The sequence below is a fragment of the Esox lucius genome, chromosome 14 (assembly GCF_011004845.1).
Source record: "Esox lucius isolate fEsoLuc1 chromosome 14, fEsoLuc1.pri, whole genome shotgun sequence".
Lineage (NCBI taxonomy): Eukaryota > Metazoa > Chordata > Actinopteri > Esociformes > Esocidae > Esox > Esox lucius.
In genome coordinates, this window is record NC_047582.1 from 19,403,304 (window position 1) to 19,419,805 (window position 16,502).

The following is a 16,502-nucleotide window of genomic DNA, read 5'->3' on the forward strand; positions in this document are numbered from 1 at the left end:
GATTGTTTTATTAATTAAAATTGGAAAGAAGATTGGCTATCCAAACGTGTCTACTTTATTCTGGTCTGTTAATATTCATGTATTTTTTATTTTGACAAGATGTCTAGCTGGCTAATCCATAGGAATGGAACGTGAAAAATAGCTTCCAATGATTGTGAGAAGCATTGGCACCATCTATTGGACAAAAATTGTTGGCAAGGTGTTGCTGCTGTTGACTTGACGTCATATCAAAACAGAAAAACGGTTATGCTTGATTTCTGCTGCAAATGTATCAATCAACCATGCCTTAATTTATTGTCTCTAATCACTACCATTGTCTCCAACGACTACACAATATCAGTACCCTCCGTACGAGCATTAAACTTGTTAGTTAACATAATAACATTATTGTTAAATGTCATGTTGCTACTCTTCATTTCTTCTCTCTGTCACGCTGGCGGCCAACTCATTAGTGTCATTATTTTGATCTAAGTATTTTTTATCTATACTCTTTTTAACAGATTACACATTTTAGCATGAAAATCATACAGAAAAGCAACTATTTTGGATTTTGTTGTACCATTATTGTTTAGGTGCCTAATCCCATTACACATAGGAACATCTACATTGGGAAGCAATCTAAGGTCAACTTAGACCGTTAATTTTCCTACATCTAATAGCAAGGAACTCCTCTTTTGGCAAGAGTGCTTTCCTCGAGCTCACTTCATTCACCTATCTGTGTTCGTTTTTGGAAACGTTCTTTATTTTGGGGGTTTCCGTTATATTCTTTATATTTTTATTTTCTTGTTGAAAACCTTAGTAGTTCTATTCCCTGAACTGGGAACATAACCCTTAATTTTTACTCAATTAACAGTGACTATTTCTCAACAAAAAGTGTTGTGTTTCTTTAAACTCTCATTAATTATGTATTCATATTATGGGGCGGGGCTATAAATTATCCACCATTTTGGAAATACCGCATGCTCAAATGCTGTAGGCTCAGTCTGTCTAGTCTCTAACTTTAGCTGGGGAGTATAGCCGCAATTGAAGTATTGCTCAATATGTTTGTTCTTGAGTCCTTCGGCTCGTAAAAGAATCAATACATTTAGCGGTGTATGTAGCGTAGGTTTTCTTGCAGTTGATTTTGAAAACCCTGTTCTCAACATGAAGGGTATAATTGAAGATCCCGCGGACACCGAAAGTGCTGGTTTTGGGTGCGCTGTGACAAACCGCTTTGGTCAGCTTTTAGACGACGAGGCCGACCCTTTCGATATAATTCGCCAGGCTCAAGTGGAGAAGCAGAAGAAAAAGAAAAAGGATGAGCCGAAAAAAAATGATGCTACAGCCAAGCCTGTCAAGAAAGAGTCTCAAAAGGACAGGAGAGCTCCCTTGAGTGCCGGGGAAAGCGACAATGTACAACAACCTAAAAGTTTACATGGTAAGTCAATGCGATGGATGAAGGCCTAGTTAACGTTAGCTTCATAGCTAATGTAAATGCTAGGTTAAGTGACATTTTGTCGATGTTAGACACAGTATTGATGGTATCTGACAAGTGTTTTGAATGTTTGCTCAACGTAAATGATTGCATCGTGTCAAATTTACATAGCCAAATATGACAGTACTAGCGTCATTTAGCTGGTCGAGTCTGTTCGTCGCGCGCTTGTCCATGTGTGCCATGGAAGTCCGCGGGTTTGTGCACATGCTTCGGTTTTCGGAGGTTTTGTCCGTGCTAACGTTAGCTACGCTAATCAACTTATGTGCTTTAACGTTACGTTTTCGTTTAAAATAATCTTACGTTTGTTTTAAATTGTACTAGGCGTGTTACGTTCCTCTATTCATTACTGTACCACCCTACTCTATCACAACCGTCTTATACTAGCTGCTGTAATTAGCTACAGTAGCAATTATGAAAAGCTGAATCGGCTGTTGTAACTGTGGTTTGAAGGGTATAGGGTTTTAGGATTTCTGGCATGCCAGTACAGTACTAGCATATATGTGAAGAGTAGCATGTCTGCGATACCATTATCATTAAAATACCTTACTAGCTGTGCTGTCGGGTTTGTACTGAATATGTATCTTAAACGAAACCTGGCTGCTGCTAGGTTTCCGTTTTATTAGCAATGTTATTTATACGCTTAACATTTAAATGTGCAGGTCAGAAATATCCTCGCGGTACACCTGCCCAGGTGGAGGACAGGGGTGAACGACGAGTTGGCTTCCGGGACCGGAGGCAGAACGACAATGAGGCTCCCCTAGGATACTCCATTGAAAGGTAGATATACTCTAAAATGATTGCCTTTCTAGATTCACAGATTTTCCTTGTGCAAGGTATTCCATTGACGTTGCTTTCTATTCTAACCCCCCTTTGATTACTTTTTGGGTAGTATTCATTTTAGTTCTGGCCTACCTGTTCCCCTGGTGAATCGAATCTTGCCAGATCAATAAGGCCTAGCTTTAGGGCATTATAGTTTGTTGATTTGGGCCACAAAGACTAGTAACTACCAACCCCTCCATACCCCAACAGGCCTGTGGATCCGGATGTGCGTGCTGGACGGGGCAGAGGCGGCGGTCGTGGACGGGGAATGCGTGGGTCTGGCAACTTCAGATCCACAGATGGCTTTGACCAGAGAGGAAAGAGGGAGTTTGAGCGCCACAGTGGGAGTGATAGAACGTAAGTGTAGTCATGATCTTGTTTCACCATGCATGTGCCTGTTGGTTTCATCCTAACCCTTCTTAGAGTATGATGAAAGGGTTAAGGTTGCTATCTTGTCTTTTGCAGTGGTGTTCGGCCAGAAGAGAAGAGGGGCGGCAGTGGTCCACGTAACTGGGGATCCATGAGGGACCATATGAGGTGAGTATGCACATTAGGACTATTGGTAAATGAGAGAAATTTGATTGCCTACGTGCTGTGTTTATGACGCAAAATCACAGAATGCATTCAAGAAAATACTTGAGAATGGATGAGAAATGTGTTAGTTTAACCAGTTGCCATCAGTTTTCTGCTTGTTACTGGTGAGTCTAAGGCCCCTCCGGTTCCTGCTAGACCTGCTCATCTGGCATTGCAGCTCCAACCAAATGTAGCTTAGTTTTCCCTATACCGATACAGCATAAGGGATTATTAGTTCTACCTTTGAGAGGTAGCTCTTTAAACTGCACAGTTTAGCCCCCTTTACACTGCAGAGTAACTCTTGGGATGTTAGGATTTGCTGCTGTACTACTGAGCTGTATACAGCAGTTAAGTCATACATATTTTTTTTATGGTGCTTTAAACATTGTTTGATCCTGTTGGCAAGCTGTTCTAATGTTTTTATCACGTTCCTCATTTGGCAAAAGCTAACCAGTATAACTTTCTGTTTAGGCTACTAAATTGTCCAATACAATGCAGAACTAAGAGCTAACAATGAGAATGTATGCTTCCTCTGGGGAATGTCGTCTTTACAGAAGGTGCTGCTCTAAAAAATAAAATCAGTGAAGTTCCCAATATTAAGAGTCAAGATATTTAAGATGTTTTCTTAACCAATGCATCTGCGCATTCAGTTTTTCGTCTTAGATAATTAAATGCTAGTTACAATAGATCTACTTATTCTATTTCAGTGCTGCGACTGATGGGGCTCCCACTGAGGATGGTGGTGATGGAGATGAGGTGGCAGATTCTGCTGAGACTGGAGCAAATCGGTGAGTGAGCCGAGCAGTTGGCCAGCACAGCACTCGGGCCATTGTGGGACCGTTTATAGATTTCTGCAAGTCGTCCACGATACTTAGTTTCCTGACTAGTTTGTTGAATCTGTACTCAAACGATACCATTTTAAATATGCACATCTTGTCCCAGATCAAAGTTGTTCTGTGTATTTATGTTGCTGCTGTTTGCCTTCAGTGCCCCAGAGACTGAGGGAGAGGGGGAAGCGGTTGTGGAGATTGCTGTGGAGATGTCTCTGGATGAGTGGAAAGCCCTGCAGGAACAGAACCGTCCCAAGAAGGAGTTCAACCTGCGCAAGGCTGATACCATTGTGCCCTCGGACTCTGTAGTCATCCACAAGTCCAAGAAACATGTTGAGGCAAGTCCTCTTGCACACATGCTGCAAATGCGTGTTTCTGACTGTTGCCTGTCTGCCTGTGAAGGCTTTCAAATTAAGAACGTCACTTCTGTGTTAGCTGGTTCTGTGTCCTATAAATAGTCTATGGGCCGAGAAACTTCACTCTGTGATTACTTTCTTTCAACAAGTCAGGTGTGTGCGAGGAAATCTTTCCCCAGAAAGTCTAACATTTATTTTGTTTCTTGAAATTAGTCATTTTTCTACAGGCCATTATTGTTGTAGGGTTTTAGCTGTGGTCTGAATGTAGGCCATAAGTAGCAGAGACTAATTAGGATATATTTGCTGCCAACCTAAATTCTTGATTGCTGTAAGCTGAATTGCTTAATTATTTAACCGTTGGTTTCCAGGTACTTTTGAAGTTCTGCAGTCGGTGTAGAGTCGTAGATATGTGCCTACCGTATGAGCCTTTTTATTCATTTTTTTTGGGACCCCTTTAATCACTCAATGTTCCTATTGGGGCCCCCCAGTGAATCACAGTATATTGATTCCTAAGTTGGTGTTGGGATTGTCTGCTGACAGTGCTTCTGCATTTTCCTCACTCCACAGGAGCATGCTGAAGAGGTTGAGGAAGATGATGACATTTCATCTCTTCGTCGCCCCGCCAATGACATCACAGCCAAACTGAAGATTGACTTTGGCAGCCTTGGGCGACCCTCCCGGGGGGCCAGGGGAGGAGGTAGAGGGGGGCGTGGACGTGGTGGCCCAGCCACTCGGCCAGAGACCATTTCTCCTCAGAAGCCGCCTGAGAAGGTATGTTTGAAACGAGTGTCTGGCTGACTATATATCAGCGATGCAGGCAGTTAAGCCAGCAAAGCAAGTTGGTTGGATTGGCCCGTATCATGGCTTTACAGGTACTTAACCTGGCACTTCTGTGTTACTGCAACTCACTCTTGGTGGGGCTCTTGGCTTGTGTAACCAAACCCCTTCAGAATGCTGCGGTCCACCTGGTCTCCAACCTTCTCCGGTCTGTCACCCTGCTTCTTTGCACTCTGTGCTGGCTTTTAGTAGAAGCTAAAAACCGCTTCAAGGCTATGGTTCTTGTCTACAGAGCAACATGAGGCGCTCTCTACCTTCAGGCAATACTCATACCCTACCTCTCAACATGGGCTCTTCGGTCAGACACCTTGGCTATCCCACCCCTTTCAGGGCAGTTCACGATCCACTCAGTCAACTCTTCTGTCTTAGCACCTCAATGGTGGGACCAGCTGCCCTTGGAGGTTAAGATGGTGGTGTCCATCTTCAAAAACCATCTGAATGTTTTTGTGGACTTAAAGTTTCACTGCCTGTCTTAACTTTGTGTATGGGCTTCTTTCCACCTCTGATCTTTGCCAATAACTAATTAATTTATAATAAACTGCTTGTTTCTGGATAAGAGCATCTGCTAAATGACTAAATATAATGTCCATTCAGCCTTCCGATCATTCATTTGGAATCCAATTTTTGTGGTGATGGTTTAAATTTTTTTCTTCAAAATTTCGACAATGTACTTGAGACCAAGGAGCCACATGTGCATCCCTGATGTATGTTGTAGTAGCTAAAAATGTCTGAGTCGATACTGACAATGTTTGTGAAAGGAAGTGTATGTGTACACTATCAGTATGAAGCCTTGGTTGCTAGGGCAACTAGGTTGCTAGGCTGCCTTTGTTGGGCCTGATGGGAGAAGCAAATGGAACAGAGCAGGTAAAATATGCTGGGGAGCGTTGAAATAGTAGCATCAGCTGTGCAGAAATAATTGAAAGTGCTGCCTTCTCAAACATGACAAAGCTGACTATGGTTACCCGTTTTCACATTAAGCCACTTTAAACAGTTTGACTCATCAGCCTCTTTCCAGGGTTCACGCAAGGACTTAAGTGTTAAGTACTTGCATTTTGGGTTCAGTACCTGAACACCTGAGATCATATTTTTGGGGTGCATGTTAATGTTGTACATGTCATATCGCAATGTTGACTCTATATATATTTTTCCCCAGCCCCGAGTCCAGCAGGGACAGGCACCAAACCCCGATGACCCAGAGGATTTCCCAGCACTGGCTTAAAGGAAAGGACCAGCCCTGGACCAGAGCCCAGTTCAGGTGGCCCTTGACCTGTACTGTGCCTTAGTGGAATCAGCTGCACTTCCCAAGAGAAAACAGCGGGTTTTGCTCATATTCATCCCAAAGGACTGTATATATATCAGAGTTCCTATCTGCTCTCTGTATAGTTCAGATGAATGGCCTTTCATTGTAATGGGGAAATATGAATACTTGACCTGTTGATTAAAATAAATGCACTGTTGACATCAACACACCCTGACTTGACTAAAGTTTTCCCTGTCTTATAGGGTATTGGGAGGGAATGTAAATGTATTGACAGGGTTTTTCTTTCAAATGCTTATGCATTTATATGGTATCAAATGAGTTCATCTGCAGAATGTAGCAAATTAAGTCCAGAGTTTTTCCTTTAAGTGTTTTGGTAGAGATTTTGAAATTGAAGTATTTAATCAAGTGGGAGGTTCTAGGGTATCTGGGTTAATCTATACATACAGAGTTTTTCATTTAATTTGGTAAGTCAGTTGCAAGACGACCGCACTTACATTTCCCTATAAAGCAATACTGGTATTATGAGTTTAACAAAGACTTGATCAGATTGAAGGATTTAAGTAATACTAAATGATGTATTGTTTTTGAGCCTAAAAGGTAAATAACATCTAGTTACCCTAAGTTCAGTGCTACACATACAGCTAGATTGTGAATTCCATGTGTGTTTATCAGAAAACTAGGACTGACATCTGATTAAAATGTCATGCCTAATCTTTGTTTTAGTTGATTGCTGTGGTGAACAGAAATGAATGACAACCAAAGGAAATGCAGGTTTTGAGTAGCCAGAGTTCTTGTAATAGCAGATGTTAAGGGGAGGAGCTAAGGTATGTGCATGAACCTTAATGGGAGTTGTCAATATGTGATGCCTGTGAGGCGGTGACTAAACATCACTGTGATTAGTGTTGAAGGGTGTGCTGGTGAGATGGTAGTTGGCTGTGTGTTTTATTACATCTAATTTAAGAAGCATCAGTGGTTCCCAACCCTTTTTCCCCGTTACTGCACCACCAACAGAATTTTTCTCTGCTGGGGGAACGACATGTTAATTTAACTAATAAGCTTATGGTGTCATGAGCTTTCTCAAGTACCCTCTGTGGAAAGGCGTGGGTGAAGGATCCCCTGTTACAGAACAACAAATCAAGTGTGATTTACCTTCACTCCTTCACCCACCTGGATGACTGGAGCTTTGAATCGGCTGTCCGGTGGTCATCAGTGAGTAGGCCTCACCCTTTATTGTATTGTTGGTGTTGTGTGTGGCCACAAAGCCTTGGGTGAACACGTAGTCCAGGTGGTCTGCTCCTGAGGTCCCTGTTCAGGGTGAGTGTGGGGGATGTGTCGTTGCCTATTCTCCCCACCTATGGGCAGCCTGTCAGGATGTCCAGGCTTCAGTTCAGTACCAGGGTCCTGTGCTTGGTGATGATCCTGTAGGGGGCTATGCATTTGAATTGTGATTCATGTGTAGTCCATGAACAGCGTTTTAGAATAGGTTTTTGTCCCTTGTGATTTTAGCGATTTAGAATAGGTTTTTGTCCCTTGTACCAGCATACCCTTCAGTCATCCACAAGGGGGAGCATCTCGATAGTTTTAAATACCTGCTCAGCCATCTAATATGTGGCATTCATTCTGCTCAGCCATCTAATATGTGGCATTCATTCTGCTCAGCCATCTAATATGTGGCATTCATTCTGCTCAGCCATCTAATATGTGGCATTCATTTCCACCATCTCAAATCCGAATAAGAAACATGAATCCATTTCAGTAAATTATGATCTTGATATATTCATCTTTAGTAGTTTTTGTATTATTTCACAGGTTTTTCAAATGTATATTTGTTACATGCATGAGTTTCTATTCAGTACATGTTGCCTTCCCTGAAGCCCAATTACCCCGCCATTGACTTATTATGAACTACATTCCATGAAAGTTCTAGTTGTCAAGAGTATTTTATACATGCCATATGGTGCCATAGCCTGCTCGGCCTGTTGTACTATCCAATGTTTGCCAAGCACCATGATAAGCTGATTGCACACTTTTTAATGGCATCTTATTGAATGTGATCTAACTTTTTGATTGCAGTTCAAAATAACTTCTGTGTTACGGATCACTGTCCCCTATTGCCTGGCTACTTATAATCCTTGCCCTCATAAAATGCTAGGTCACTCCCACTAACATTAGTTTCCTTTCTGTAAGTGCTTTGGATCTGAACACATCCCTGAGGTCGCCAAACAACAAGGCCATCTTATTGGTCCCAGAAACTGATGGGTTGGGACAGGATTATACAGTGATTAGTTCAGTTAACAACAGGGACAGCTACTCATGTTGAAAGCTTAGTTTTTAGAAAAATGCCATTCAGTGACAGAAGTTTTTTTGTAGAAAAACCTTTGCTGAGAAAGTAAGAAGTTATGTAACCATCTTATTTTCTCTCTTTTAAATGTTTTATTCAATCAATCTATTAGGCCCTTTTCACATAAGCAGTTGTCACAAAATGCTTTTACAAAACACCATGCCTGAAAACACAAGCAGACAGAACACTTCAAGAACTCTTATGAAAACCTAATGTTGGTGGCCCACTATAGTAGTCAAGGACGCAGTGGTCAAACATGTTGGTACAGCTGAGAGGTTAAGTAAAGCCCTCTAACCCAATAATAATAAAGACAAGAGAAAGAAAAGGCATTAATATTCAAAAATAACCAAAACAGAAACCAAAATGAAAGTGAGTAGTAATCCGAGATCCGAGATGTCATTATTCTTTGCAATATAGGTAAGTCATCATGCAGAAAGTAATCAATTCAGATGTAAACATTATGGACTTGAGAATTATACTTTATACCTGTGAGGTAACAGTCTACAAGTCAAATATATTTGTGTTTTTTGTGTGTTTATTTTGGAATTCACTGAAGTTAGATGTATGACCACAGCAAATGGAGAATCAATTGAAGTTCACTTTGATAGGATTCCCACTGGCTATTGCACATGCAGTAGCTACTCTTCTTGCAGTCCACATGAAAGGATGAACACATGACAGAGTTCAGAACAGTTATTGGCACCCCTGCATTAAGTATTGTGTTCATCCTCCCCGTTCCAAGATAATGACACAGAGTCTCTGCCTATTATATCTGATGATGTGGGAGACCAGTCATCGATGCAGAATCTCTCCAGACCCTTCAGGGTCCTTGTTCCTTGGTTGCGAATTCTCCTCTTCAGCTCACCACAGGTTTTCAATGGGCTTTACGGTCAGGAGGCTTGGCCATTGCTAAAGCTTAACTCTGTGGTCAGTGAGCCATCTTTGTGTGGATCTAGAGGAATGCTTTGTATAATTGCCCAGCCGGAAGACCGAGTGACAACCAGATCCACTTAAGCAACAAAACTGGGTTTTCAGACATAGCAGCATTTAATAGTAACAACATGCCATAATTGCAGGCGCACACACCTACAGAGACCTGTCTCACACTTCCTCTTTCATTCCGTTTCACACACATTGGTGTGCAGTGCACAATGCATGCTTGTGTGTGAATCCATGCCCCCGTGTGCAGAGTTGGAGAGTAACGGATTACAAAAAAGAAAAGGTGTTAAATAGGTGTTATAAAAACATCATTATTTGAACCGAAATATGAATTGCACGCCTCAGTTGTGTGTGACCATCAGCGCAAAGGTGGACGCGCATAACCAGTTTAGGGACAGAGGAAGCGCTAGTTTAGTTTTGGATGGATGGTAAAAACAGAGTATATCTTTGATAACATATCAAATGTTATTTAGTTATCTACTCAACGCATAATTCTCAGAACAATGACAGGCAATAGGCCTACCTGGTGTTATATGTTTCAAGGTTTATTTGTCAAATGCACCGAACAACACAGCCAGGATGAGTGGCACCGAAGAACGTTTACAGGAATTGTTTAATAGATTAGGAGACTATTAGTTCGATAGTTGTAACATGGAGCTGCCTTTAAGATAAAACACTATATGGAATTTACCACGCTTTGTGAGGAGAAAAGGTGTGTTGGGAAGCACTCTGCCAAAGGAGGATTATTAGCATTTGACACGGCCACATCAACCCTGTCCATACAGGTAGGCCATGAGACTCTGCTTGCTTTTTATCTTTTAAAATTGTGTTCATTGGTTATCATTGGCTGCTGACGTCATTTACTTTAAGCTAAGAGTGCAGGTTTATAATCATAGTCTATTTCTTTCATTTGTGTTTTGAAAATTTGCACGGGTAAATCTTATTTGTTCACGACTGCAAACGTGCATTCACGTGCCGTGGGTTTGTGCAACATTTTGACAATGTTGGTTGTGGAGCAAATCATCAGACTACTGCAGATTTAGTTTATGCTCGAACGGATATTTTAATTTTTATATACAACAATGTCAAAGGTTCAAGGTTCACTAGGTTTATTTCTCATTTGCAATAACAAGTTGGCAATAAAATGCTTGGTTTTCCTACTCCTGACAGTGCAGTTAAAAGTTAAAAAGTAACTGTGATTATAATTTCGAAAAATAAGATAAAACAATCAATCAGTATAACACTATAAAAAAAACACATCAATAATAATAACTATACAACTATACAACCGTAGTGCAATGTAAAATTGACAGGTGTGCATAATATAAGTGATAGATGTGCATGGGCTATGGATGGAAGGGAAGATGGGTTCCTGAGTTGAGCTGCCTTACGGGCTGAGGAAAGAAACTGTCCCGTAGCCTGTTAGTTTTGAACGGAATACTCCTGTACCTTCTGCCTGGCGGCAGCTTGGTAAACAGTCCATGGCATGGGTGGCTGGGATCTGTAATGATTTGTTTGCTTCTCCTCCTACACCTCTCTGTGTAGAGATCCTGCAGGGATGGCAGGTCAGACCTTGAGATGCGCTCTGCTGTTTTAATCACCCTCTGAAGTGCTTTATGGTCGAGGGCGGTGCAGCTGCCATACCAGGCGGTGACACAGCCGGTCAGGATTGGTGAGCTGGTCAGGATTGGTGAGTATCCTGGAATCCATGCCAAATCTCCTTAATCGGGGAAGGAAGAAGAGCCGTTTCCTGGCCTCCTTCATCATGATGTTTGAGTGATGAGACCAGGTCAAGTCATCACTGATGTTGACCCCGAGGAACCTGATGTTGAGAACTCTCTACTGCAGACCCATTGATGTGTATGGGGGCGTGGTCTCCCCGCCGCTGCTTCCTGTGATCAACAATCATCTCCTTGGTTTTGCTGATATTGAGCTGGAGGTTGTTATCCTGACACCACGAAGTCAGTGACCTTACCTCGTCTCTATAGGCTGACTTGTCGTTGTCAGAGATCAGGCCTATGATGATGGTGTCGTCAGCAAACTTAACAATGGTGTTGGAGACGTGGGTTGCCAGACAGTCGTGGGTGAAGAGAGAGTACAGGAACGGGCTCAGCACACAGCCCTGGGGGTTGCCAGTACTGAGAGTCAGTGAGGAGGAGGTGGAATTGCCCATCCGCACCACCTGGGGTCTGCCCGTCAGGAAGTTCAGGATCCATCTGCACATAGTGGGGTCGAGACCCAGATCCCTGAACTTCACTGCCAGCTTGTGGGGCACAATGGTGTTGGAGGCTGAGCTATAGTCAATGAACAGCATTCTCACATATGTGTCCCTCTTGTCCAGATGAGAGAGTGCAGAGTGGAGGGTCAGAGCAATGATATCCTCTGTGGATCTGTTTTGTCTGTAGGCAAACTGTAGCGGGTCAAGTGTTGCAGGCATGGAGTCTGAGATGTGTGTTTTAACTAGCCGCTCAAAGCACTTCATGATGATTGGTGTGAGTGCTACAGGGCGGTAGTCATTCATGCAGAGGACTTTTTTGGCACAGGAACAATGATGGGACTTTTTGAAGCAGGTGGGGACCACTGACTGACGTAGCGATATGTTGAAGATATCAGTAAAGACATCAGCCAGTTGGTCAGCACAGACCTTGAGAACACGGCCTGAGATGTTGTCTGGTCCCGGAGCCTTGCAGGTGTTAATCCTTTTTAGGGCTTTACAGACGTCTGACCTGGTCATTTGGAAAGGGCAGCCGTCCTGGTCCATTTGAGTATCCATGCCAGGAATGATGTTCTCAAAGCAAGCATAGAAAGAGTTTAGTTCCTCTGGGAGAGAAGCTGGCACTTCCCCCACACTGCCTGAATAGCCTTTATAGTCAGTGATGGTTCTCAGACCACTCCACATGTTCCTGGTATTGGAGCCCTGGTAGAGAGATTCTACTTTGACTCTGTATTGTATTTCTGCTGTTTTTATTAACTGAGATCAAACTGGGATTTCTTATAATTGTCCATGCTGCTGGAGTTGAATGCTGCAGTCCGTGCCTTTAGCATGGCTACCACTGTTGACCCACGGTTTTTGATTAGGAAATTATTCTGTAGTTGTACGTGGTACAACGTCGTCAATGCATTTGCTAATAAAACCGGTCACTGACCTTGTGTATTCATTGATATTGCCTCCACGACTCTCGGAACATTTCTGCAGTGAGGAAACAGTCACGTAAGTCGGCGTCCGATTCGTTCGTCCATGGTTGAATGGACCTCGTCACTGGTTGGTCTTGTTTTAGCCTCTGCCTGTAAGCAGGGAGCAACAGTATCAACGCATGGTCTGATTTGCCGAAAGCAGGACGGGGGAGGGCCTTATATCCGTGGGGAAATGGAGAGTAAACATTGTCCAGAGTGTTTTTCCCGCTTTTCGGGAAGTTGATGATTTATTTTTCAGCAATGTTTTGAAACAATTAAAAACATGAATAAAAAACAGAACAGAACAGGCTTAAGCATCATTAGATTTTGGGTTATGTTCAGTTATAAAGTCAGATTCTGGAAGATCGTTTAGGTTTATTAGATTAATAGGCTCTGTGCACAAGCGTATGGACGAACTTCCGCTTTAGCCAGATGTCGGCATATCATTTTCCGGTTTACTTAAGGCGATCACCCGCGTCGCCCAACATTTCAGTTTTTAGTAGATGTCTCCAAGACCTGCCTAAAATAAGCATTAGTGATGTCCATCGAATTGTTGATGCCTGGTCCCTTGCTCCAAAAAACAAGCGGAACAAGGGATTCAAATTCTACATATCGAGTTATCTGCACAACTACGAGGGTAAGTAGTTTACTGTGGTGTGCCGGCCGGCTATTGGCTAAGCTAGTTAGCGACGTGTTCCTTTATAGTGTAGTATTAGGCAGGACAATAGAACGCAAAAAATCCCCAAAAACGGCAAAAGAACGCTGGCTGAGCTGGAACGCTAGCGCGTCCCCATAGCAAGTGAATTGAAACAAACCTTTGTTCAGCCTCTTCAACCTGAATGAAGCTTGAAATTCCATAGCCTCAAAAAAGCACCAAAACAGGTCTCTTTTATTTTATTACTGTAACCTCATTTCACAACGAAACTGAAAGATAACAACTGGCATAGGAAGTAAACATCTGGTCCTGTATGGTATTAATTGCTCTTAAACCTGCATTACGTGGAAGTACATGAAAAAAATTGCCTTTTCTGACTATTTCTAGTCTAGCGTTTGAAGTCATTGAATGGCGCAAACCATATTTTATTAAAAAGAGGACATTCTACTGATTAAAATGATGCCCCACTTGTACCTTGAAACTTAAATGAGTCACGTACATTATATTTCTTTTTTTCCCGTACAACAGCATCACTCATCTTGTTGTGAGTTTAGGTGTTTACTAATGCGGTTGAGTATTAGTAAGTAAAACGGAAACTGCAAAACCGACTTATAGACAAAAGCGGAAGTTCCTCACTACGTTGGTGCACAGAGTCTATTGGAATGACTGAATATCTGACAGACCTTCAGCGTGTAATGTAGGGATGTAGCCCAATCATATTGAAGCAAAAAGCAATGGTTTCGAAACCCATTTCCAAAGGCACTGTAGTCTACCACAAGGTAAAATGTGAATTCCAGCTATGTAAACTCTTGATTGATCCCACAAAAGGTGTTCAGTTGGTTCTAGGCTATTCCTATTTGTTTTCCAATGCCTCTTAATATAAAAGTAATCAGATTAGTTACTGAGTTTGAGTAATCAATAAGTTACGTTACTGATTACAAACGTGGACAGGTAATTTGTAACTGATTACATTTAAAAAGGTCACAGAACCAACCCTGCACGTGTGTATATGCAGACGTGCTCATGTTTTTATACACATATGGTGATCAGGTGCAGAACATCTGTCAAAAATGTATTTGGCTGCTCATTCTTCAAACACACACACACGCAGCACCATTCTTTTTTAAACAGATATTCATGTGTACATGCTGTAGATGTACCTGCGTCATATGACAGAAGGAAAGGAAAGTCTGCGTCATATGACCGAAGGAAAGTCTGTTCATATTACAAATCAGTATCAATAAATCGGTATTTCATCATTTCCACAATCAATCTATTTGAGAAATAAGAGTAACCTTGATTACTTTTACAGTTACTTGTGCTCGTTTGCAGAAGTCATAGATGTGTTTGTAAACACAGCATAATTCAGCTCATTCTGTAACATGTTCAACTAATCCAGCAAGTTCAGCTTTGCTGTAAGGAAAATAAAGAGTGCTGGGTGCCTTCTGTCCCTTTAGTAGAAGGACACAGGGCTTAGAGCATATCATGATTTGTGCTCTGCCTACCTCTATGAATTTATATTAATCTCTGTGAATTGTTTCTCTTTGATTTGTTCATCTGTCTCTTTGATTTGATTTGTTTATTTGTGTATATCTATGAATGTATACCTATGTATTTATCTTTATTATTAGTTTCTCTCTTTGTCTTGTTCATTTGCCTATCTATCACTATAATTGTTTTGATCTTGTTCATCTCTATTAATATTTTTCAAACTGGAGCTATGAATTTGTCATCTATCTTTACGAATTGTTTATTTATCTGTGTTAGGTTGGTCTCTTCACCCCACCAGAGCCTCTGGCAACTCAGGGACGAACAACAACAAGCAAAGGAATGCCATGCGGTCAGCACCATTCACCCCTCTGGCGAGAAAGGCTAGTTCCCCACACCGTTCCTTTTTCTCCAACAAATTACAGGGCAGCCTTGGCCTGTCCCCTCACCATCTTGTTGTTGATTCATTGACTGGTCCCGTCTGAGGCAAGGTGGGACAGGATCCAGACACTCCAACCATGTTCCCATCGTCCAACCACAGATCCACAAGGCTACTTAACTTACTTAGACAATTATTTGTGTATATCGGTCTAATTTGACATCTTTAATAGTCTTTTGATCACTTGTTAATTAATCTTTCTAATGGAATTATTGTTTATCTGGTTTTTAGTTTTGGTTGAACTACCACCCACTTCATCCAACTCTCTATTTCCAAATACCAAGATTATACAAGAGCAGTTTTTTGGGGGGATGTGTTAAATATAGTATATCCAGGATACCTGATACGTTAGGATATGTCCTATGGATTCTTTGTAAATCCGGTTTGTACATTTTATGTTTAATCAGTTAGTGTTTCATAGTTCTTTTTGTGTTCATCATTTGTTTCCATTGTTCTTTTTAATTGTCAGTAAGTATCCACTGGAGGGCGCCAACTACAAGGGTATATCTGATGTCTGAGGTTTCAGTGCTGAGATTTACTGGTCAATGTTGTTTCATTGTTCTCGCTGTCTTGTAATGGTCACCGGTATTTTTTAATCTATAAACGTGCGTGTTGGTTTGTCTTTTTTGTATAGGATAATATATTTTATTAATCTTAAATGTGTTGGTAATGTTCCAAATGTACTATTTGAATAAATACCTGAAATATGTTTGGTGAAATCGTGGTTCAGGTAATAACAACCGTATGCAGCTCTGGTTTGTTTGCTTTACATTTACCAACAGTAGTGGCACCATTGATAATCAACATTCAAATGATCTTGTACAGGCATGGATTATTAAAGTGAGGTGTTATTTCGAACATTGAAATATTTACTCCATGTCATTGTATTACTTTTTAATCCACCACCATTCTTCAAAGTGTGGCATAGGTGCATCTTATTGTAGTTTCGGAGACATGGTGACCCCGACATTCATCCAACTTCTGCAATTCTCCTACTCTGATCCTTGGATTTTTCACATCTCAAACAATCCTCCTCACTTTGAGTGAGAGCAAAATACACATGTACTTTCCCAGGCAGGTTCATTGCAGCTCCAGGTTCATCGCAGCTCCAGGTTCATCACTGCTCCAGGTTCATCGCAGCTCCAGGTTCATCGCAGCTCCAGGTTCATCACAGCTCCAGATTCATCACTGCTCCAGGTTCATGACTGCTCATGTCTTAATAAATGCCTTGATAGCAGAGATGAGTATTTTCAACATACTTACTAATTTATGAAGGTCAACTTCTGTTCCTCTCATTTCATTTGTGTGTTCTCTGA

General features: G+C 41.6%; 1 protein-coding gene and 1 long non-coding RNA gene across 2 annotated transcripts; both read left to right on the forward strand.

Moving 5' to 3' along the window:
- The first annotated feature begins 953 nt into the window (after nt 1-953).
- On the forward strand, nt 954-6,364 carry zgc:103482 (IHABP4_N and HABP4_PAI-RBP1 domain-containing protein). The gene is made up of 8 exons (XM_010877897.5): nt 954-1,417; nt 2,134-2,251; nt 2,504-2,650; nt 2,759-2,830; nt 3,574-3,654; nt 3,854-4,034; nt 4,620-4,823; nt 6,043-6,364. The coding sequence occupies exons 1-8, from the start codon at nt 1,144-1,146 to the stop codon at nt 6,106-6,108; spliced, it is 1,143 nt and encodes a 380-aa protein (XP_010876199.4). The 5' UTR covers nt 954-1,143; the 3' UTR covers nt 6,109-6,364.
- Nucleotides 6,365-13,200: 6,836 nt separating this feature from the next.
- Nucleotides 13,201-15,895, forward strand: LOC117595578. The gene is made up of 2 exons (XR_004576827.1): nt 13,201-13,241; nt 15,027-15,895. It is a non-coding gene; the product is annotated as an uncharacterized LOC117595578 (long non-coding RNA).
- The last annotated feature ends 607 nt before the right edge of the window (nt 15,896-16,502 follow it).